This window comes from Schistocerca serialis, chromosome 1, assembly GCF_023864345.2.
Source record: "Schistocerca serialis cubense isolate TAMUIC-IGC-003099 chromosome 1, iqSchSeri2.2, whole genome shotgun sequence".
In the NCBI taxonomy this organism is placed as follows: domain Eukaryota; kingdom Metazoa; phylum Arthropoda; class Insecta; order Orthoptera; family Acrididae; genus Schistocerca; species Schistocerca serialis.
Genome location: NC_064638.1, coordinates 570,864,576 through 570,888,208, shown reverse-complemented (window position 1 = coordinate 570,888,208; position 23,633 = coordinate 570,864,576). Strand labels below are relative to the sequence as shown.

Here is a 23,633-nt window from a genome sequence, read left to right as displayed (position 1 = left end):
ATTTTGTAACATCACACACTTTACACCTGAGACCAAGCAACAATCACGCCAAAGCCGCGGAAATTCAAACAAAGACACAATCTGCCGGTAAAGTAATGAAAACCGTTTTTTGGGATCAGAAAGGGATATTGCTGGTCGACTTTATGCCCACTGGGACCACAATTAACGCTGACGGGTACTGTGAGACTGAAAAAACTCAAACGGGCAATTCAGAACCGGAGAAGAGGAATGTTGAGCAAGGGCGTACGCATTCTCCGTGACAACGCTCGCCCACACATCGCTCGGCAAACCGTTGCTCTCCTGCAACAGTTTCAGTGGAACACAATCATCCACCCACCCTATAGTCCTGACTTGGCATCCAGTGACTATCATTTGTTCCCCAGGCTAAAAGAAGATTTGGCCGGAAAGCAATTCAGCTCCGACGACGATGTTAAAGAAATGGTTCATAACTTTCTGAACAGCGTAGCGGCGAGGTGGTGTGACATGGGCATACAAAAACTGCCACAGCGTCTACGGCATTGCATCGACAGAAATGGTGATTATGTCGAAAAATAGCTAAATGTTCAAGCTGTAAACTGATGTAAACCATTGTAGAAATAAACAGGTCTATGTACTTATAAAAAAATGGGAGACCTTACTTTTGGGATTACCCTCGTACTTGGCAGTAACACAAGAGGCGAAAATTACTTTCGTCCTTATGTTTTGCACACTAGTGTAGTCTTTTGTGTGTCCTAGCATTTCGGCTGTTTCTTCATTCAAAAGTTCCACAAAATGCCTCCAATTCTCGACCCTTGAACCCAAAATGGGCACTAGAGCACAGCTATTAGCGTTGCCGGCCTCGTTGTCAGCTTCATTTTCCCTAATCCTTGGTTACAGTTTTTATTGCACAAGCACTAGGTTATGCTACGTTTCTGCAGACAGCCAGGAACAATGTGCTACACCAGTAACAGACTTATTAAAGTGTGAGTTGTATATCATCGTCTATTGGGGATGCTATTTACGTTCACAACAGGAACTGCTACACGTGGAAAGCTATGAAGCGCGGCAGACTCCTGAGCTTTATGTAGACCGCTCCATCATTCGCTGCCCAGAATGTGTAAGCCTTCACCACAACACAAGAGAGAGGTTCTTTCCCTCTTCCCTCTTGCATAGTGTTGGGTGTTTCATAATGAACATCGAGGTTTTAAGGGTTTGTAGCATTTACTACATTCGATTTATAATTATAAATAATACATCAAATGAAAGAGTAACACAAACAGTTTTTCTTACAGCTGTTCAATGTGAGCACCATTCATCACACCGCCCACATCGTATTGATAGGCGAGGTCTTCCCAAACCTTGATCTCTGCGTCAAGAATAACTGTTGCAACAAGTCTTTCAATCCAATTTCTTAAACTGTAAGATCAGGTGATAGCGGAGGCACATACACATGATTCTTTACGAACCCCAAAGGAAAAAAATAGTATGACGTCGGAACATGGAAGGCGTGCGAAACAAGCACTGTCATCTGGCTCCCTGCTGCAATCCAACAACATCGTTTAACCAATCGCCTACTGAGTTATGCCTGTGAGGCGGCGCACCATCTTACTGCGAAATAAAGTTCTGTGCTTCAGATGCTTCCGTTATTTCTTAAGAATCAAGTTACCCAAGATTGCTAGCAATTCTTTTCATTACTTGTTGAAGTTGCCATTGTGGTGTCAAGCCATTAATGCATGCTGGGACATCAGGACAACATGTACGTTTTGATTGTAACATGTTGATGTTATTATCGGTTTGAGAATTACAGTAGAACGTAATACAGAACGCACGTTGGATTGTTAACAATAGTCAGTCCTTGCAAACTATAAAACACCAAAAGCTTTCTGTGCACCAGTTGCCCTTTTTGCTTCTTACATGGTTTATCAAATCAGTGTTGGCCACTGCCCAAAACAATTTGTAAAACTTATTTGTGGGGAGTATGGAGGCTATGTATGTAGGCTGTTTAGGTTTTTATGTTGGTAACGCCGCGTAGCGCTCTGTATTAAAATCGCTGACTGTGCTGGTTGGACTCGTTGTTGGAAGTTATTCGCCAGTGTAGTGTTGGACAGTTGGATGTGAACAGCCCGTAGGGTTGGGCAGTTGGAGGTGAGCCGCCAGCAGTGGTGTATGTGGGGAGAGAGATGCCAGAGTTCTGAGATGCTAATATGAGCGGACGATCTGGAGGTGTGTCCGTCAGAAAAAGGAAATGTGTTAAATTGGATGTCAATATATATAATGACTTTTGAACACTATTAAGGTAAATAGATTGTTTGTTCTCTACCAAAATCTTTCATTTGCTAACTATATGCCTATCAGTAGTTAGTGCCTTCAGTAGTTAGAATCTTTTATTTTGCTGGTAGTATTGGCGCTCACTGTATTGTAGTAATTCGAATAACGAAGATTTTTGTGAAGTGATTCATGAAGGGTGTAGGATATTGTTCATCAGGGCTATCCTTTTGTAGGGATTATTGAAAGTCAGATTCCATTGCCCTAAAATATTGTGTGTCAGTTTAGTGTTGATCAGAATAAGTAAAGAGAAAACTGTCTCAGTACATTCAGTTTCACTCTGGAGTTTGGAAATCAAGTAACGTAGAAGTTTTGCCAGCTCAGTCATTCTTTACATACAAAGGGGAAGTATCACAATGGTGCATTTCTCGTGTAATGTTACATATCTTAATTTGCACTATCGATGTCCAAGTGACTTTTGCATGAAATCTGCGAGATCAGCGTATCAGATTCTCTGTCCTTAATTTTTACATATGAATTAAATTAAAACGTGCCAGGCACTGCAGCCACAATGTCAATTGTAGTCTGATACAGAGGGAAGAAAGTCCGTGGGTACAGTGACACTCGACCTTAGACACAGTTACGTTGCTGAAGATACAGCCGGGAGTAACGATCCCTTGCAGCCTAAAAGGATGCCGTCATCTCGCCACATGTCTGCGGCAGTCAGCATACATCCAGTCCTTAGACGGATAACTTTAGCTCACAATTAGTATAGGAAATTTCAATCACAATACTATCATCACCTAAGTCTCAATGAATATGAAGGTCAGCAGTTCATCGTATAACAACATATTTCACCTGAGTTAACTTATTAAAAGGTCTCACCTTCAAAGACCACTGGTACTGATTCATTAGTTTGACGGCAACTGGTAGCTACTCGGCTGGCTATCGGTGGAACATGAGTGCTATGAATTAATTTAAATGCTACATTAATCTTGCCGAAAATGGACAAATCGCACTTGTACTTTTTCAGAACACATTGCTTCCTAATATATAATCTCATGGGAAAACATCTATTCTTAAAACTTTTTCCATGCGTATATCCAATTTTCTTGCCTGCCTCCGTAGCTGAGCGGCCAGCGTGCGCGGGTGTCATGTGATAGATCCATGGTCAATTCCCGGTACTGCCAAGGATTTTCCGTGGTATTAGGACTGGAATGGGTCACTTCCAGGAAAACCGAGCGACTGGTGACAAAGTTAAGACAATGGATTCGCATCCAGGAGGTCTGAGATTCGAATTACGTCTCGACCGCCGACATTTTGATTTTCCAAGGTGCCCCTAAAAAGGGGGGAGGGCCGAAACCGATCTTGTTCTCCGTCTCTAACGTCCAGGTCACTGATCTTCTCCTTTGTAAGAAAGACACAGTACGCTGCTTGATATCAGTTCTCTGCATAATGTCATACTGTGACATACTACATGTTGCGGGTCCCTCATTAAGGAAAATGAAGTCAAATAGCTCAAACGGACCTTTTTTCTATCATAGAACTACGACATTCATCACGAAACCCATCTATACACCTCAATAATTGTCCTAAGAGGTTTTTTTGCCATGGAACCCTTCTACACTTTCTATTGTCAATAGAAATGGAGGGGGAAAACTGCACTTGAATTTTTGCTTGATAATGTTCAGCTCTTTGATGTTGCCCGTCTGTAGGGGTGTAGAATTTTATCCGAATATTCTTCAAATCACCCTAAAACAGATAATCGACGTCTTTATGCCATATCATGGGCTGAATCGCTAAAAAGTCACGCAATTATTGGCCGGACTCTGTCCTTGGAGAATATCAAACAGACAATGATTCACCCGTAATTCGTCCGCCTCCGGTAGCTGAGTGGTCAGCGCGACGGAATGTCAATCCTAAGGGCCCGGGTTCGATTCCCGCCTGGGTCGGAGATTTTCTCCGCTCAGGGACTGGGTGTTGTATTGTCCTAATCATCAACATTTCATCCCCATCGACGCGCAAGTCGCCGAAGTGGCGTCAAATCGAAAGATTGCACCAGGCGCCGGGAGGCCTTCGTCACACGACATTATATACCCGTAATTCGCAGTACCATGCCATCCAGTACTACAAATCCAACAGAATCCATTGACTCTTTGAAAGTTAACATTACAAATCCAGTAGCAGCTATTGACATCTTCGAAAATTTGCCCTTAAGTCATCAACTTTCGACTAGTTTGTCACTGTCCGCTGTCTTTCCCTGTCTCATGGTAATACGAGTATTTTCATTTGTGTGTAGCTGCTAAACTATGGAGGCTGCGGAGAGAGGACTAGACTCTGGCCCTGGAGCTCCCGGGTTCGATCCCAGAAAGCGCTGACGATTTTTCCTCGTTCCTCCACGGAAGGTCCAGGTCTACTCACACAGCAATCAAATGAGCACTGGAGATATTTCCTAGTAATCAAATATGACCAGGGCGAAGGGCTCGTCACCCTTCTGCTCCTTGTGTCTGAATGAAGAAAGTCTACACTCCACCTGCAGTCGGGCCAGTAGAACATTCATGGGCTTGCGCCACACACGGATGTAAGGAATACAAGCGGCAACACAAAATCAGTATCTTCACTGAGAGGTAGCAGCTGTAATGTTATCACTAAAGCGAAATTGCTAAATACAATTATCCTAAATTCCTCCACTAAAGAAGACGAAGTAAATATTCCAGAATTCGAATCAAGAACAGCTGCCAACCTGACTAACTTGAAGGTAGATATCCTCGCTGTAGCGAAGCAACTCAAATCACTTAACAAGGGCAAGTCTTCCAGTACATACCAATTAGGCTCCTTTCAGGGTATACTCATGTAACAGCTCCATATTTAGCAGTCATATACAACCTGTCGCTCAACTAAAGATACGTACCTATAGAGTGGAAAGTTGCTCAGCGCACACCAGCACTCAAGAAAGGAAATTGGAGTAATCCTCTGCATTACAGACCCATACCATTAATGTCGATCTTCAGTAGGATTTTGGAACATACACTGTGTTCGAACTTTATCAGTTACCTCGAAGAAATCGCTCTGTCGACACACGTCACCGATTCAGAAAACATTACTCTTGTGATACACACTTAGCTCTTTATTCAGACGAAGTGCTGAGTGCTACTGATAAGGGATTTCAAGTTGATTCCATACTTTTAGATTTACAGAATGCTTTTTATATTGTTTCTCACAAGCGGCTTGAATCAAAATGCGGCCCTACGAAGTATCGCCTCTGTTGATTTCGTGATTTTTCTGTCAGAAAGGTACCAGTTCGTAGCAACTGACGGAAAATCATAGAGAGAAACGGAAGTGATATCTGGCGTTCTTCAAGGAAGTGTTATAGACCCTCTTCTCTTCCTAATTTAAATAAAGGATTTAAGAGACAATATGAGCAGCCCTCTTAGATTCTTTGCACATGATGCTGTCGCTTACCGTCCAGTAAAGTCATCAGAAGATCAAAACCAAATGTAAAATGATTTACACAAGATACGTTTATCTTGGGAAATGTGGAAATTTATTCTATATAAGTGAAAGTAAGAAATCATACACATGAATACTAAGACGAATCAGTTAAATTTTGGTTATATGATGGGGTCTAAGTCACACAAATTCAGTTCAGCTAAATACCTACCTAGGGATTACAATTAACAAAACCTAGGGATTACATTTACAAACGACCTAAACTGGCACGATTACGTAGAAAATGTTTTTGGGAACGCGAACCCAAGACCACCTTTTAATGGCAGACCTCTCAGAAAATGCAACTAATCTACTATATAAACTACCCTACACTACGCTTGGCCGGCCGGAGTGGCCGAGCGGTTCTAGGCGCTACAGTTTGGAACCGCGCGACCGTTACGTTCTAGGGGACTGATGACCTCAGAAGTTAAGTCCCATAGTGCTCAGAGCCATTTTGAAGCACTACGCTTTTCCATCCTCTTCGGGGGTGATCCTGCGCTGTCTGGCGTACTTAGCAGATAGGATCGACGGAAAACATCGAAAAAGTTCAAAGAAGGATAGCTCGTTGTGTATTATCGTGAAACAGGGGAGAGAGTGACACGAACATAATATGTGAATTGGGTTAGCAAGCGTTAAAGCAAAGGCGTTTCTCGTTGCAGCGAGATCTTTTTACGAAATGTCAATAAACAAATTTCTCCTCAGAATGCAAAAGTATTTTGTTGGCGCCCAACTACAGAGTGAAAAATAATCATCATAAAAATAAGAGAAATCAGAGCTCGCACGAAAATATTTAGGTTCAAAATGGTTCAAATGGCTCTGAGCACTAGGGGACTTAACTGCTGTGGTCATCAGTCCCCTAGAACTTAGAACTACTTAAACCTAACTAACCTAAGGACATCACACACATCCACGCCCGAGGCAGGATTCGAACCTGCGACCGTAGCGGTCACGCGGTTCCAGACTGTAGCGCCTAGAACCGCACGGCCACTCCGACCGGCAAAATATTTAGGTGCTCGTTTTCCCCGCTCGTTGTTAGAGAGTGGAATATTAGAGAAATAGTCTGAAGGTGGATCCATGAATCCTCTGATAAGCACTTGAGTATGAATTCCACAGTAGTCACGAAAGTGTACTAAACTATTAGACCCTACAACATTAATATTCTATTTTGCACACTTGAATATCCTAGTCCAGCTGTTCCAGCTCGAGTGCTAGACGTGAGCAGCACAGCGCCCGACGGGAAAAGGTGCACAGCGGTCTGGAGTAAGATCACGCCATGGTCAGTCAGGGAATATGGCTATAGCGTACGCAATCGCATACCTCGTGCGGACGTCCGGTCAAGAGTTGGCAAATGGTTGCGCATGTGCAGGATGAGGAGTGAATGCGGTGCAACAGGTCCACCTGGCAACTAGCCTACCTAAACTACCCGCTCCTGCCCCCTGGTCAGCTGCCAGTGCCTTTGACCCATGGGGTATCATTGGAACAGCCTCTACCCAGTCTGTCTCTGGCCCTGCTATGGTCTCCCTCCAGTGCCGTGTTCCCAGATGCCATAACAGATGTCCCACTAACTTCTCTCTCATTGCGGTAAGCGCATTCTGTACAGCATATATTGTTTCCACTACGTTTGTTTATAGTACCTCAGTTGGTGCTTTACCTGTCCAATAAATTTTCAAAAATTCTCTGATCTCCACATTTCAAATGATTCTAGTTTCTTCTTCTCTGGATTTCTGACGGAACATGTTTAAGTTCCATACAGTGCTATTCTCCAGACATATACGTTCACGAACTTGTCCACGTTTATATCAGCATCTATTAGCAGTAGAACTCGTTTACCGAAGAAAGATATCTCTGTGCCCATCTCCTTATGATATCTTTCTTACGTCCACCTTCAGTGGAGGGCGGTGGGATTTCCAGATAACCTTCAAATGACCTTTTGATGGAAATCGCTAACATCAGCATCAGCTTTCCTGGAATTGCAATGTCAGCAGAATTTTTTCCCAGAATTCTCTCCTCCTCCCCAATTTCCTGAAATTCCCTCCCCCCTCCATCCCTCCCCCTCCTCCTGTGCCCAATGTCGTTACACATCATCATGATGCTCTCAGCCAATCGGTTTGGCGCCCTGGTGACTGACATTGAGGCCAATAGCTTGCAAGTCCTGCCTCCCAATTCCTTGAGCAATTTTACTTCTTGTAAATCGATTGCATGATCGTCATCATTCATTATCTGCACTACATTCCAGGAAATTCTGGGGAAAAAATTCCACTGACATTGTGATTCCAGGAACACATGCTGACGTTAGCAATTTCCCACTAAAATGTCATTTGAAGGTTATCTAGAATGCCTTTTGCCCCCCTACTACCTTTGTCTCTGTACTTTCTTTTTCTTAAGCTACTTTCTCTGTTAAACATGCTTTCCTCCCATTATCCAAAGTCTCGCTTATATCCTGCAAGAGGAGCCATGATGCCTATGAAAATTTGAATTTTCATTTGTTTCTCTTACTCTTTTATTACTCTTCAGAAATTTCCTTCCACTTTCTTCATTGCTTCGTACACATAAAAGTTGAGCAACACTAGCGATATGCTGCAACCTTCCTTAGTATATAAAAGCCATGAAGTCGTGTTTCTTGGTCTTTCACTACTATCAGATTTATAGCTGCTCATTCCAGAACATATTGCAGCCTCATAACTGCATGTTGGTCCGTCTTTGGAATGCAACATAGAAGCGATTCTGCGTAGCGTGAATACTAGAAGTACGTGGTAGGTTTCCAGAGGTTTGTAGCATCAGGTAGCAATGCACGTCACATAATACCCGAAACTTATTTTTGGTAGGCCAGACGTCAACGTGAGTTCACTGTCATGCTCCTCAAGCTACTGTAGTTATCCTGCTGGAATATGGCATCATCATTGGGGAAGACGTCAAGCATGAAGAGATGCAATATTGTTTACGTAGTCCACAGCAGTCACGGTGCTTTGGTTTAGAGCCACAGGTCTCATGGAAGCCAAAGTGAATGTCGTGAATGTCGTCAGTAGCATAATACAGCCCCCTCCCCGCCCCCCCCCCCCCCCCCCCGCCTCAGCGCTTGCGACCGTGGCGAGGCGCACGTTTGAAGCAGATTTTTCTGAATGGTGGCATATTAGGACATGACCATCGACCTGGTGTAACAAAAAATGCGACTCATCCGATCAAGTGACACGTTTCTACTGATTCACGATCCAGTCTCCATGAACTCGAGCACACTGCAATCGTAACTCACGATATCGTTGGGTCTACATGGGGACACGTAGGGGTCTCTGGTACAGAGACCCACGTTCGAGTATGTGCGCTGAATGGTGTGCTCCAAAACATTTGTGACTGCACCAGCGTTGTACAGTGTGGTCAGATCTACCATATATCGCCGCTTATCTTACTTTACAGGTTCTGCGGTGAGGCCTGGACGTTCAGCGTCTTGCCGCCTACTCGACGTTTTACAGTTCATTAACTAACTTCCATAGATGCTCACGATAAAGCACGGTAACAGTCGACCAGCTTCGCTGTTCCCGAGTTGCTGACTCCCAGGCGCACGTCATAACGATCTCCCTGTGTCGAAGTCCATTTGTGGCCCAAATCGTCTCTAGAACGAGTCTCTATTTGATTCAGCTCCGCTTACATCCTTTCCTTAATGCGCCTCGTGCCCGCAGCACCACTGGTTAGCATTCAGTCTCAAGTGGGCAGTGTTCATAATGTTTCCATTGATAGTGCATTTGGTACTCTCACTGAAACTATATTAGGACACATATGGAGCGAGCTTCTCTGCTCGATGCTTACGTAACTCCAGTACTATCCGAATACGTTCTAATGCTCTCGTTTATGAAACTGGAGCAGACTGGCGAGTTTTCTTTTGAAATATGTTGAGAGACATTTTCTTACATAATGACATAAGGAATGGATAACGAATAAACTATACGTAAATGTGGTAGAAACACAAGAGACGAGGTCAGTTTCAAGGTACGGGACGCTAAAATGAATGTGAAGTGCCAAAGAGTGAGTGAGCGCATTGTTTCCGTCGAGATGAGTTGCAATGAACGGTTAAGAAGTCAAGGAGCCGGTTGAAGGCCAGCTTACGTAAGCAGGTGGACGGCGCCGCGTGGTTGCTGGCAGTACAAACACAACAGCATCCAAAGAGATGCTACACGTATAGACGTAAGCCAGTGGTCGCCCGCCGCAGCTCGCGGGCCTTTATGCGGCTGTTCGTCCCCTTGAATGTGACTCTGCAACAAAATACCACATGCGAGCGCACACACACAGTGCGAATGAAACTTCGCGGGCTACGCACAGAAGTAGGTTTTCGGCCTGGGCGTTAGAATGGGGTGTAGATGAGTCAGGCCACCTCCACTCTGCGCCACCCGCACACACTTCTCTGCTTGTGACAATGTGTTCGAAAGTGGGGGATGAATAATGGTTATAAGTCAGGCACGCGGGATAATTTTTCACGTCCTGAAGTTCAAGTATGAAGCAGCGGCAGAAATATCTACTCCGTTGAAGAGTGTGGAACTGTTTCTCGTGAAGGTAGAAAAAAGCGTGTGATCGGGCGGAAGAAAATACGTATACAAGCAGTGAACTAACGATGAATCATTTGGAAAGCGATTTAATAACGAGTCGGAATTAAGTGAAACGGATGACGATAGGAATAAAGAAATATAAGCTTATGCAATCGCAAATAAAAATACCTGTACATATGACTAGTTTTCTTATCTATATTTTTACATTGTTAGTTGGTGTTTGTGTCTTTATCTTTAAGAAAGTACTCTGAAGTGAAGTTTTAGCCGATTTTTAATGTCTGGTTTGTATTCCTGACTCACAATCAGCCGAAAAACTAGAGTTTGCTGTTCTTTCCTTATTCGATTCTATATGTGCATACGAGCAGTCATTTTCTAGCATAACTTTATCAATAGTAAACTGAGAAGTCATCTTATTGCTGAGAACCAGGAGTTTTACCTAAAATTAAAAACGAGATAGAAATCTGATTCACCCAAACTTTCCAAGGAGATGAAGGCCATTGTTCACATCAGCTTTTGTCAGTCACTTTCAAGATTTAATTTTATGGATACCTTACAATCGAATTTTATCAATAAATAATATCGTTACTATGACAAAAAGCCGGCCGGAGTGGCCGTGCGGTTCTGGGCGCTACAGTCTGGAGCCGAGCGACCACTACGGTCGCAGGTTCGAATCCTGCCTCGGGCATGATGTGTGTGATGTCCCTAGGTTAGTTAGGTTTAATTAGTTCTACGTTCTAGGCGACTGATACCTCAGACGTTAAGTCGCATAGCGCTCAGAGCCATTTGAACCATTTATGACATAAAATTTTATTCAACATACGTAAAGTTTGTGTAAGACTTGAAATGTAACGTTAAGTTCGATAAATTAATTTTAGGAAGCTTTGTAGAGTTTAAGAAGATGTATTGAGAAAGGTATGTTGAGGTGGTTTGGACATACAGACAGGATGGATGAAAGGAGGTAGACGAGTTTAGATGGAAAAATAGGAAGGGGTCGACTTCAGCGAATGAAGTTAAAAAAAATTGGTTCTTAAAAGTAATTTCAGACGTCGTACTACTGATAAATGACGCTCTTGACTAATGAGTTTACCAATCTCTGATATAAGCGAAAAAAATTCCGCTGGCAGTTACGTCTACTTCTGGAAGTTGATCTCTGTCCTTAGCCTTACATATTAATTTTACTGTATTATGCTGATGGAAAATGGAAATGAGCGTTTGGCGTCATTGGCCGGGAGGCTCCTTGCGGGGCAGGTCCGGCGGCCTTGGTGCAGGTCTTATTACATTTGACGCCACATTGGGCGACCTGTTTGCCGGATAGTGATGAAATGATGATGAAGACAACACAACACCTAGTCCCTGAGCGGAGAAAATCTCCGACCCCGCCGGGAACCGAACGCGGGCCCGTAGCACGGCAATCCGTCACGCTGGCATTACGCTGATTCTTAGCAACCAAGTAAAAAGACGCAGTGGGTAGAATGCTGGACTCGCACTAGAGAGATGCGGAGTTCGAATCCTCGTGCAGCCATCCAGATTTCGGTCTGTCAAGGTTCCATAAACTGCTTAAGGCGAACGACAGGATGATTCCTTTCAAAACGACACAACCGATTTCTATTCACACACATGTCCCATCCGAGCTGGTGCTCCATCTGTGACAGCGTCGTAGACGTTACTACTTCCTCAGGAACTCTTTGAGCTTCGTCAACAGGTGGTAATCAATAAATATCTGATTCAGACTGTAGGGTGAAAGGGTAGAGAGATCGATCCTGTACCTGACAGACAGAATCTGCCCTTATTTATTTTTGGTTTAGTACAGTAGCATCGACGACGCGGGGATGATCCATACTACAAACAGACGCGGTTTGGCACCCACTGATAGTTGTGGCGCATTCTTCAGACTGGCGTGAGCAGCTATGCCGAGCAGGTTGGAAGCAGGAGTTGTCTGCGATATCGTTTATGGAAGTGAATAATTTTTAGAATGGTTTTAGTTCCGTAGCTGATGAGTGTATTTAGTTTAAAAGGCGACCGCTGAATATCGAACAGCGATGGCAAACTCAAAGAGAACTGCGTAAAGCGAGTGATTGTGACTGTAGAGTGAGTGTGAACAGATTGCATAGATGCATATTACTTGTGCTTGAAGAACATAAAATCATGGTTTACTTAAACAGAGTTTCTATTCATGAAGACTATCACTATTGTTTTATTATTTTGGTGGGAATAAACAGACGGAACCCGTGGAAGCTGCAATAGGGTGCGTGGCTGTAGGAGCACGGTTAGGAATTTCAATAAATTGGCACGTGTATCTTGGGCGTGAGTTGGCCTTCCTGTGCTGTCATAATCTAAAAGTCCGATGCCTAGAACTTTCGACACCCAATTATTTCAAACATTTCTTTAACCAAAAAGAGAGGCGTCCTATAAGGGTGAGCAATCAAAAATTTCCCATCCACATTAATCCTGCAAGTTTCTCGTTGCAGCAGCAGTGTGAGAACGAGCATAGCCTTGAATGAGCACAATGCCACGAGAAATTACTCCATGCTAATTGTTCTGGATTGCTCGTCGCAGTTTTCTTATGATGATACAATACCCTGTCCATCGTTGACAAATATTACGCCATTATCATCCCAAAAGCACCATCACCACGAGTTTTCGCCTTGACACAGTTTGCTTGAATTTTCGGTGTTTTTTAGGTGATTACGGATGATACTATTCGGGTGATTGGCTCTTGGTCTCTGGTGTTAAGAGAGACAATCACGACTCATCAAAATAACTATTTGATCGATAAATCCATTTCCATCTGCATGATACTGTGTCAGAAATATCAATCCATCAGTCTTCCAGTCTTCTCTGTGCTTCGTGTTAGTCACCCAGTTACTGGATAACCCTTAGGGCTCACACTTTGTTAAAGCCAAGATATTCGGGTACAATTCCATCAGTCAAAAAACGGAAAATGTTTGGGGAAGAAATGTGTGACTCGTCCGGAGTCTCTTGCATGATTCCGCTTTTCACTCGATTCTTCAAATAATCTATGATGAGTGACGGACGCACTGATCAAGTTTGCTCAGGCACATTTGTTCGTCCACAGTTCGACATTTCACACCACCTCCCTGCATTTCTTTCGCGTATTAGTGCATCACCACAAACGTCCTTTAGTTGACGGTAAATTTCTACAGGTGTCAACTTCCGAACATTCAAAAATCGATGTAACACCGCGAGTCTCACAGTCGAAGGGATTTCGTATCGCACAATTCATTCACAGAATCACAGAACTTGCTTGAATGGTACTCATGCAAGACAGAGACATAATGTTAAGGAAATCAGTAGACCTTGGACAGAAGTCAGATATCAATCTGGGCGCCGAGAAGTGCAGGCGGTTATTAATTCCTAGAGGGCACTAGCAGAATATTATCAGACTTTCGCATTTGGTCCTGACATCTGAGTTCCTTTAACAGGAATTTAAGCTCAACAATGTTCATGATACTAGTATATTAAAACATGCTCCCCCGATGGTGGAACTCCACCACACAGACCACACGTTTGCACAAAACAAATCGAACGGTTGCCTTTGAATACATTCATAACCGAAATCTAGTCAACCGATTTACACTAATTGTTTGGCGAGGTGACGTAAATTCGTCACTACATAAACATCATTCCAGTAGGCTTTCGTGAAATTTGATAGATAGCATCCCCAGCGTAACCCATATTTCATTAAATGGCGCTCCCACGCCTAAAAATCTGAGTTACCAATATGTCTTCTACTATAGATACAAGCAATAAATTATTTTACAACAAAAATCTGTGACAATCATTGCAGTGCAGTGCAGAAAATAGTTAATCCGTTTTCCTCTCTTGAACTGTCTTGTACATCTTCATTTCCAACTGCACTAGAATTAGTTTTCTTCCTTGGCAAAAAAGTAGATGAAACAAAGAAAGCTTCCACTACTGCGATGTAAGGCATCGTAAGTGTGGTACAAAAACAAAAGACCACCATGAAAGTGCCCATATAAGAAGGGCACGGCTGACTCTGAAGGTGGATGGACATCAGAAGTGAAATTTATGCAGCTGCACGCCCGAAATTTTATTGAAAAAAAGTAACAGAAAACACGCATTGTAAAGAAGACAAAGATTGGATTATATTCAATAAATAATTGAAGATAGTGGGTGTAAGTGTTGTTCTGGGGTGAAGAGGTTGGAAAAGGAGAGGAAAAAGTTGCGGACCGCATCAAACGGTTTACAAGACTGATAATTTAAAAAAAATCTGTAAAATTTTTCGTGATCGCGCCACTGCAAAACAGATCTGCGCATTTAGTAATATGAAAGAGAAACTGTCGGCGATATTTTACGCGCCCGTAACATGACATTAAAAATACCAAGATCACATAATAAATAAGTAACCATAACAACTGTGAAAGGTATCAATCCATCAAGCGCTATTAGTATGTCACATAGTCCTGTGTCCATCTGCTGTGGGAATGCTGTACTGTGATACTCAACACGGGCGATAGTAACCGATCACGCAGCAGGGGTGACCGGTAAAAGGCGTTGCCAGATGGCTTTTTCCGTATACTGGATACCGGTTACCAGTTCCCTGCGGCAAAACGCTGAGAAGGCCTGCGGCAAAAAGCTGAGAATGCGTCTTTCCCTCCATACACGCCGCCGTAATGTCTTCTGTCGACAACGTTGGTAGAATGTACCTGTTCAACAGCTCCGGGCACGATCAACGTACCAGAGCGAAGGACAAGATGCTATAAAACCTTTTTATTTCTCTCTCAGTGAACACGAGACAGTTAATGAATGTACAGTGACAAGAACAAGATGGTATTGGATTGGCGCTTCATCCCGTGTTCCAAAAACGAACAAATGACTGAATGAGCGGTCGGCTAGACCAGTAGTTCTCTCACTTCCTGCTTTAGCGTAATGTGGTCAACATTCAGGAAGTCAAATTCACGTAAATTTTTGTGTGTTATTAGCTGCAGGAACAATCAACATAACGTAGAATTTTGAAAAAAATGACGTATTATACATGAAGATTAAGTAATTATGTCCTTTTATATGTATTTTTTCCATGACATAATCACGCCTTTCAACGTCTTGAGAAAACAGTATCTGATCAAAAGTATCCAGACATCCATGTGCTATGCAGAATTGACCACCAGGTGTCACGAGAGGCGGATTTGTCAGTATAAAAGAAGAGTGGAGTAATTTTTTGTCAGTACAGAAGCAGTAACAGCAAAATGGGTCAGATAAAAGAGTGACTTCGAGCGTGAACTAGTTGTTGGATGTCACGGAAGGAACTGATCATTCAGAAACATTTCAACTCTTCTAAAGCTGGTCAAGTTGACTGTTTGTTGGTGACATCGCTGTCAAGTGGAAACACGAATGAACAACTACAGGTAACCACGACCAGGCGGACCTCATGTACTACGGATAGGGACCGTCGAGCATTGCGGAGAGTGGGCGTAAACAATCGCGTGAAATCAGAGAAAGAAGTCACTCGCGAGTTCCAAAGTACTACTAGTAGTGAAGCTAGCATAGTGACAGAGCGAAGGGAGTTAAAAAGAATGGTGTACAGTGACCGAGTAGCTCCTCATAATCCACACATTTTTGTGCCCAATGCTAAACGACGCTTGGGATGGTGTAAAGTGCGATGGCACTAGGCAGTGGGTGAGCGGAAATGAGTGACTTGGAGTGCTGAATCACGCTGTACCCTGTGACAATCCGACGGAAGGTTTTTTTCTGGCGAGTGCCTGGAGAACGTTAACTGCTGCCGCGTGTATGCCAACAGCGAAGTACGGAGGACACGTTGTTACTGGGATGTTTTTGATGGTTAGTGTAGTTCCTGAATATGGCTGACGAAAAAGGTAAATACGACAGGGTGTGAACACATTTTACAGCATTATGTACTGCATATAGTAGAGGGTCAGCTCAGAGACGATGACTGTATCCCCATGCTCGCTGTGTACAGCAGTGTCTGTGAGGCAATAGTTTGTGGACAATAACATTCGTGAAAAACACTGGCCTGCCCAGAGTTTCGATCGGAACTCAAAGGAAAACCTTAAGGATAAGTTCGAAGACCGACTTCGTTCCAGACCCCAGCGTCCTCCGGTTTTGGCTTTGAGGAAGAGTGGACTGCCTAACGTCTATAGACATAACAGCTCATTGAATGTGTTCCCAGCAGAGTTCAAGTCATCATAAAGGCGGAGAATGGACACAGACCATATTAATTCCCACTAATAGATGTCCGGATATTTTTGATCAGATAGCTTATTACATCAATGCTTGCAGCACGTGCCTGTACTCTGAAAATTACCACTGGCTGATCGAAACAGGGTTTGGCGTTGGCAAATGAATCATAAAAAATAAAGCACAGAACTGTCGCCTTCGCCGCCTCCTACCACCCCATTTTTGATACAACGCCCACCTCCCCCCCCCCCCCCCTGCACCGTGCCTCCCCCACCCTGCCACCTTTTTTCTTTCCACTGGCTTCTCTAAATTGTGAAGATGGCCCCTAGGAGGTGATAAAGCACTCTGGGGTATACCACACATGATTAAAACACCCCAGTAAGAATCAGAATTAGAGCCAACAATAGGTAGGTAAGATAAAGTAAGTTTCCCCGTTCTGGCACTGAGCGGCCAATCAGAACCAACCGACCACCGTGTCATCCTCTGTAAATGGTGTTACCGGATGCGGTACGGAGGGGCATGTGGTGGTTCGGTTGCGTTGGGGAGAGTATGTGCATGTGTGTGAGAGAGAGAGAGCTGTTGTCGCCATGGTATTGGAGTAGCTCAAAGTATCGAGTGTCTGTGCTGTGGCCATCTGTCTACATGAATGCTGAACTCATGCTAGGCAAGAAGAGAGCATTTGATAGTGGTCATATCGTTAATATCCGTTACAAATGGTTCAAATGGCTCTGAGCACTATGGGACTCAACTGCTGAGGTCATTAGTCCCCTAGAACTTAGAACTAGTTAAACCTAACTAACCTAAGGACATCACAAACATCCATCCCGAGGCAGGATTCGAACCTGCGACCGTAGCGGTCTTGCGGTTCCAGACTGCAGCGCCTTTAACCGCACGGCCACTTCGGCCGGCAATATCCGTTACAGGCACTGGGCTTATCGTCTGCACAGTGTCAAGGGTTAACTATGAATTCCTTGCCTCCGGGAAAGCCACCGACACCGCCTTAGTCCACAAATGCAGACAACAGAATGATCATAGTCGATGGTAACGGCAGATAGATGGCCCACATTGCGGCAAATTCTTCGTCGGTACACGGGACACTCATTGCTATTGTTACCGTGCCATTTTCACTCTGATTTGTGTAATTCTGTCGTATTCCTCGTGAAAAACACGAAGATTTAGAGGAAACATCGTACAAAAGAACTACTTTTTCTTATTAGTCACATGCTATTGTTGACTGTCCACCTCTGTAACCGAGTGATTAGCACGGCTGACTACCATGTGGAGGAAACCCAGGTTCGATTCCCGGTACTGCCAGAGATGCTTCCTTGGTGGGTGCACTGGTACGGGGACACTCAGCCTCGTAAGGCCAACAGAGGAACTACTGAACCGTTTAGTAGCGATTTCAAGGTCAAGAAACCTGACAACGACAGGGAGGGCGGTGTGCTGACCACATGCCCCTCCGTACCGCATCCGGTAACACCATTTACAGAGGATGACACGGTGGTCGGTTGGTTCTGATTGGCCGCTCAGTGCCAGAACGGGGAAACTTACTTTATCTTACCTACCTATTGTTGGCTCTAACCACTTGAGCCGCTTTGAACCCGAATACCACTCCTTTTGCAGTATCTTTTCCTCTGTAGTACTATTTCATATTCTTCCTCCCATGACGTTTTTCCTGCTTAGCTATCGTTTACATTAATTATACAACTTATTTTCTGTTAATGTTTCATAGAAAGCCGCCCTTCATGATTATGACTGCCCCCATTAGATTCCGCCGATCCACTAATTATCAGCAAACACGCAGGCTCGAATTCCAAAAACATCGCGCTGTCAGCACTGAAAACTCAATGAATGACCGTCTGGAAAAGAGCTTGGCTCCAGGTAGATATAATCGGCTCACAGAGAGAAGAAACGCGCACCGTGCTGCGAGACATTTTGTCGAGTTCGTAAGCGATTTATTTCAAGGGAAGGTATATCACTGTGAAGTACTAGTTATTTTGTGAAGCGTCTTGTGACAATAGACAGTCTGGTTCTTAGATTGTAAATATGCAGTGTGTCCCAGAATGGATGGCCATTGTTGAGGCATATGACAGGAACCATCATTCGAAGCAAAAAGGTTTGATAAATATGAGCTGTAAAATGCATACCTTAAGACTACGAGCACTTCTTCAGTAGAAGAGATGTGTGTCACAGTAGCGAAGATGAACAACTGCTCGTAGCTCTTAAGTTATGCACGGTAGAGCTTATGTTTATTAGATCTTATCGGTTCGAATGATCGCTCCTGTCGTCTCTCTCAATATTGGCCATTCCTCCCGGAACACATTGTATAACGCATGGCGAAATCACTGTGGCATTTATATGCGCCTATTTTTCCTTTGAAGCCAGATTTTTGTTCTTTATCTTTGTAACACCACCATAATCAGGTGGATATTGCTTTAGCGTAAGGAAAACCACATTTTTACTACTATTACTCCCTTTTTACAAAAAGGGCCTTGAGAGGCCCGTCAGGTCACAATGGTACAGTCAATGACAAGCATTATTTCATGAGAACATTTTTTCCTCTCATTGCCAAGAAAGAACACCTTACATTCGTAACACATAAAATGATATCCCGATTCTATATTATACATAGCACTGTTTTGACATCTCCCACGACTAGAAATAAAAGTTTTCATTTAAAATCAAAATTCCTTCTTTCTTCCTATGTTCTGAAGAGACTTGTGATATATTTCTTCCTATCACTGCTATCTTCAACTTGCTTTTCTTTGGATTCTCGATAATTAGTGGAAGTATTCTACTGATGGCTGATACAGGCATGGTGTTATTGTTCGTTCGTTTGGCCTGTAAATTGGTGAGTCCGAATTCTTCAATAACTTATTCTATTCCAGAAGCACTACTTTCCTCATTTGGTGTATCTGCATTATACGGGAAGTCCACTTCGAACAACTCCAATGTCTCTTTATCTATCAACTTTCTTGTCACAGCTTATTATGAAGAAAAATGAAGCTTTAGGCCTGAAGGGAATTAAGGGTACGGAATTTTTCATACGAACATTTTCTAAAAATCTTCAATATTTTGTGCGTTAATAAACTTGCCACGGTACGGAGAAAACTACCAGATTATTGCAAGACGAACTCAGAATCAAGTACAGAATGACCAACGTTCAACTGCACGCAGTGAGCGAGGTACGCAGTGATTAGCGCACTGAACTCGCGTTCGACGATTCAGATTCCTGTCCGGCCACTCTGATTTAGGTTTTTCGAAATCGCTAAGGCAAATTCCGGGCTTGTTGTGCCTTTAAGAGGGCGTGGCCAACTTCCTATCCCATACTTCCTTAACCCGAGCTTGTGCTCCATCTTTAATGACCGGTCGGCCGGAGTGGCCGAGCGGTTCTAGGCGCTACAGTCTGGATCCGCGCGACCACTACGGTCGCAGGTTCGAATCCTGCCTCGGGCATGGATGTGTGTGATGTCCTTAGGTTAGTTAGGTTTAAATAGTTCTAAGTTCTAGGGGACTGATGACCACAGAAGTTAAGTCCCATAGTGCTCAGAGCCATTTTAACCTTTAATGACCCCGTTGTCGACGGGACGTTACTCCTTAATCTTCCTTCCAACCAAAACCACGCAACTAAATAGCGCGAGGACTGCACTCGTTGAAATTCAGACCACTCTGGAGCAACAGATAAGACATCCGTGAAAGCTCTGCAATGTGTTAACGTTGTACCAAACTAGCCAGGTAAACTCCCTACAACATCTCACACAGATTTAGTGATAAAATGGCCCTTTGGATAGCCCGTCAAAAACAGGAAGAAGGTATAGCGAACTGTGGATAAAGAAGCAAAATAGATAGTGAACGATCCAAGCTCAAGATGTGCAACATTGAGAGAGTTGCAAGAATCGTGGGCTCGTGGTTGTGTGGTCACGGTGTTGGCCTGCGAGGAGGGAGATCCCTTGAGCCTGCCTTTTTTTTCACAAAAATATGAACTTTCCGTACGGTCATTGACGTGTCTATTCTCCTTCTGTAGTCTTGGCAATTGTCATACTATACATTGGTTATAGAATATGAGTCATGTGGTAAGAATATATTACCGTCGCAAGTAAATGTGATGAATAGTGAGAGCATAAATGGCAATAACATATAAACGGCTGTGAACTATGTTACAACGAAGGAATTCACGAGTCAAAACTTCAAATACGGGACGCAAGAGTCATAATGTGTGGTACTTGTGTAGAAGAAAGAGGAGGTACATACGTATGGAGGTTACTTCCTTACATCACGCTGTTCCAAACGGACGTTACACCACGACACAGACACAAATTTGAATACAGCAAACAGACAATGATCGGACAGACAGTCATAGATTTGAACACGGCTCTCCCCCTTTCGGAGTCGAACACCGTGGCCACATAACCAACTGGCTGGATGTTGTACATCTTCAGCTTGGAGCGTCCACTGTTTGGATTTTGCTTCTTTTTTCACAGTTAAATACACCTTCTTCCTGCTTTCTTGCTTGACCTGTGTTCAATTTTTGACAGGCTATCCACTGGACCATTTTACTCCTAAATCTGAGGTGGGGGGGGGGGGGGTGCGATGATGAGTTTCCCCTGTAAGAAGTAACGGGGCACCGCAGTTCTGTAAGGCCTCAAACCGTACAGAATATTATATGCTCTTAAAAAATCGGAGAGGGGACTCAGAAGTTCCGCCAGATCATAAAGTGTTCATAATTACGCTATACCAAATTGGGACTGAGTAACGGGGCTTCTGTTGTGTGTTGCAGGAGAACGGAAAGACCATCGAGCCGTCCGGTCTGGCGCAGATCAAGTTCGATGGCGACAGCCCTTTCGAGCTGTTCCAGTCCTGGAGAAAGGACGCCATCAACACGGACCTCGTGCTGCCTGACGCTCTCACGTTCGCCACCTGCAACGGGTAACGACACCGACTGCTCTTCGTCTTGCCAGTAGCCTTACCGCCGTGGTAACACCGGTTCCCGTCAGATCACCGAAGTAAGGCAGACTGAGGAGCTAATTGACTGAGAAGTAGCGGCTCCGGTATCGTAAACTGACATACGGCCGATAGAGCGATCTGCTGACCACATGCCCCTCCGTATTTGCGTCCAGTGACGCCTTTGGGCTGAGTACGACACGGTGGTCGGTCGGTACTGTTGGGCCTTCATGTCCTGTTCGGGAGGAGCTTAGTGTTTTTTTTTTCTTGTGTACAATAACCAGGGCCAGTTGCTTGGAACCATGAAAGCGAATGACATGAAATAAAAACTCATGCCACTGTTTCGTAAGATCTATAAAAACTAGTGTAAAGTTACAATCGATCAACGTCGCATTTACCGACGTGCCTGTAAAACATGTTGTTAAGACACTTTTTATGGGATCTTTAAGGGACTGCTGCATCAAAACAGCAGATTTTACTGGAATGTAAGGCTAGACGTGAAAATTATGATACTTCAGCTACACAAACACGTAATCGAGAATGGCCCTTACTCGATTTCCGCCTATCGGCCAATAAAGGCGGTCACACACGAAACTGCATGCTTGACAAGCACGCATGGCCAAGCATACTTGCGCAAGCGTGCACAAGTTTTTCGCTTCTCCACACAACTCAGGCAGGCTTGCAGCTCAGGCAGGCTTGTACAAGCATCAGTTTGTTCAGCACAAAACGTCGAGCGCAGACGAAGATGTGCAGACCTCGGCAGCCTTTTTTCGTTGTACTACGAGAACAATAAAAGAGGAAACTTGATATCTGTAGTAAGGAGTGGATAAAGAAACGAAAATATTATTCCCATATTACCTGTTAGCTGTAGACGAGCTACGGAAACTGTTTCACAGTATCGCTGTGGTTGTTCTCTATTTCTCCATGTAATATTATATTCTTTGTCTTTTTCTACATTAAAGTGCAGCATTTGTACAGGACGAAGTAAAAATTAAATCACGGAGTAGTGCTTCCACAAACCTTGCTATTCTTGGTACACAAGCTCAAACACGCGCGCGCTGGAACGCTTGCACAAGCATGTATAGTCGAAATTCGATCAAGCATAAACCTGTTTGTACAGTCCTGAAGCTTGCGCAGATTTATCCTGCACACGTAGGCGCAGGCAGTTCAGTGTTTGGCCGCCTTAAAAGAACACGGTATGTGACGTCACATAAACGTGTTTCTTGCGGTAGAACGGAACAAAAAAATGGCTCAAATGGCTCTGAGCACTATGGGACTCAACATCTTAGGTCAAAAGTCCCCTAGAACTTAGAACTACTTAAACCTAACTAACCTAAGGACATCACACACACCCATGCCCGAGGCAGGATTCGAACCTGCGACCGTAGCAGTCCCGCGGTTCCGGACTGCAGCGCCAGAACCGCACGGCCACCGCGGCCGGCCTAGAACGGAATACCGAGAACATTTATTTCAACATTTATTCAGTACGGTCTTTACCATTTTGTAGAATGAAGTTTTGTGGCGACAGATCGACAAATATTGGAGGTCTATGAAAGGCAATATATGGTGGTGTGTTGGCGAAATACATGAATGCAATGTGGCAAGAAGCTGTTTATTGGAACGAAGGTTGTGCTAGTAGATAGATGCGAAGTATAACCCGAAGTGTAACTGGGTTTGGAGGGTTTTAATTTGGTTGTGAGTTGCCGAAGCAAATAAGTATATTTTGTAATATCCTATCATACTGGTGGTTCAGTGGTTAAGGGCCAGACTGCAAATACAGATAACCTACGCTCTCACGTTCGACTAATGTTTCTACACATACAGAACTGTCGACAACATAATCAAGCACCAGTCGTTCGGAAATGTGAAGACGAAGTGGGTAAAGAAGAAACTTAGGTAACCATTTTCAAAGACTTATAAAAACGCTGGCAGCGTTACAATTGATCGACGTCACGTTTTCCGACGTTTCTGCACGACAAACTGTACCAAAAATGACTCGTTTTGTGGGGAACGTTAATGCCCTACTGCAGTAAACAGTAAATTTTCGTCACATTATAGTTTAAACCAAATATGGTGCATGGAAGCAAGCACTTGATACTGATTTTTTACAGTAGTATGCCCTGCACTACACATCCTGATGGAAACAAAGACACTGCGAGTGATCTCGGACCTTCGAGTGATCTCGGACCGTCGTTGGCGCCAATGTAATCGCTGGCTGCGCTGAACACTAACTGCATCAGTTAAATT

At 43.9% G+C, this 23,633-nt stretch overlaps 1 protein-coding gene across 1 annotated transcript in view; it reads left to right on the top strand.

Moving 5' to 3' along the window:
- Positions 1-23,633, top strand: part of LOC126476210 (pyridoxine/pyridoxamine 5'-phosphate oxidase-like) — a 199,502-nt gene that overhangs the window by 111,697 nt on the left and 64,172 nt on the right. The window contains exon 2 of the mRNA XM_050103527.1: positions 21,223-21,371. Within this exon, the coding sequence (XP_049959484.1) occupies positions 21,223-21,371 (149 nt within the window). The remainder of the gene's footprint in view (positions 1-21,222; positions 21,372-23,633) is intronic.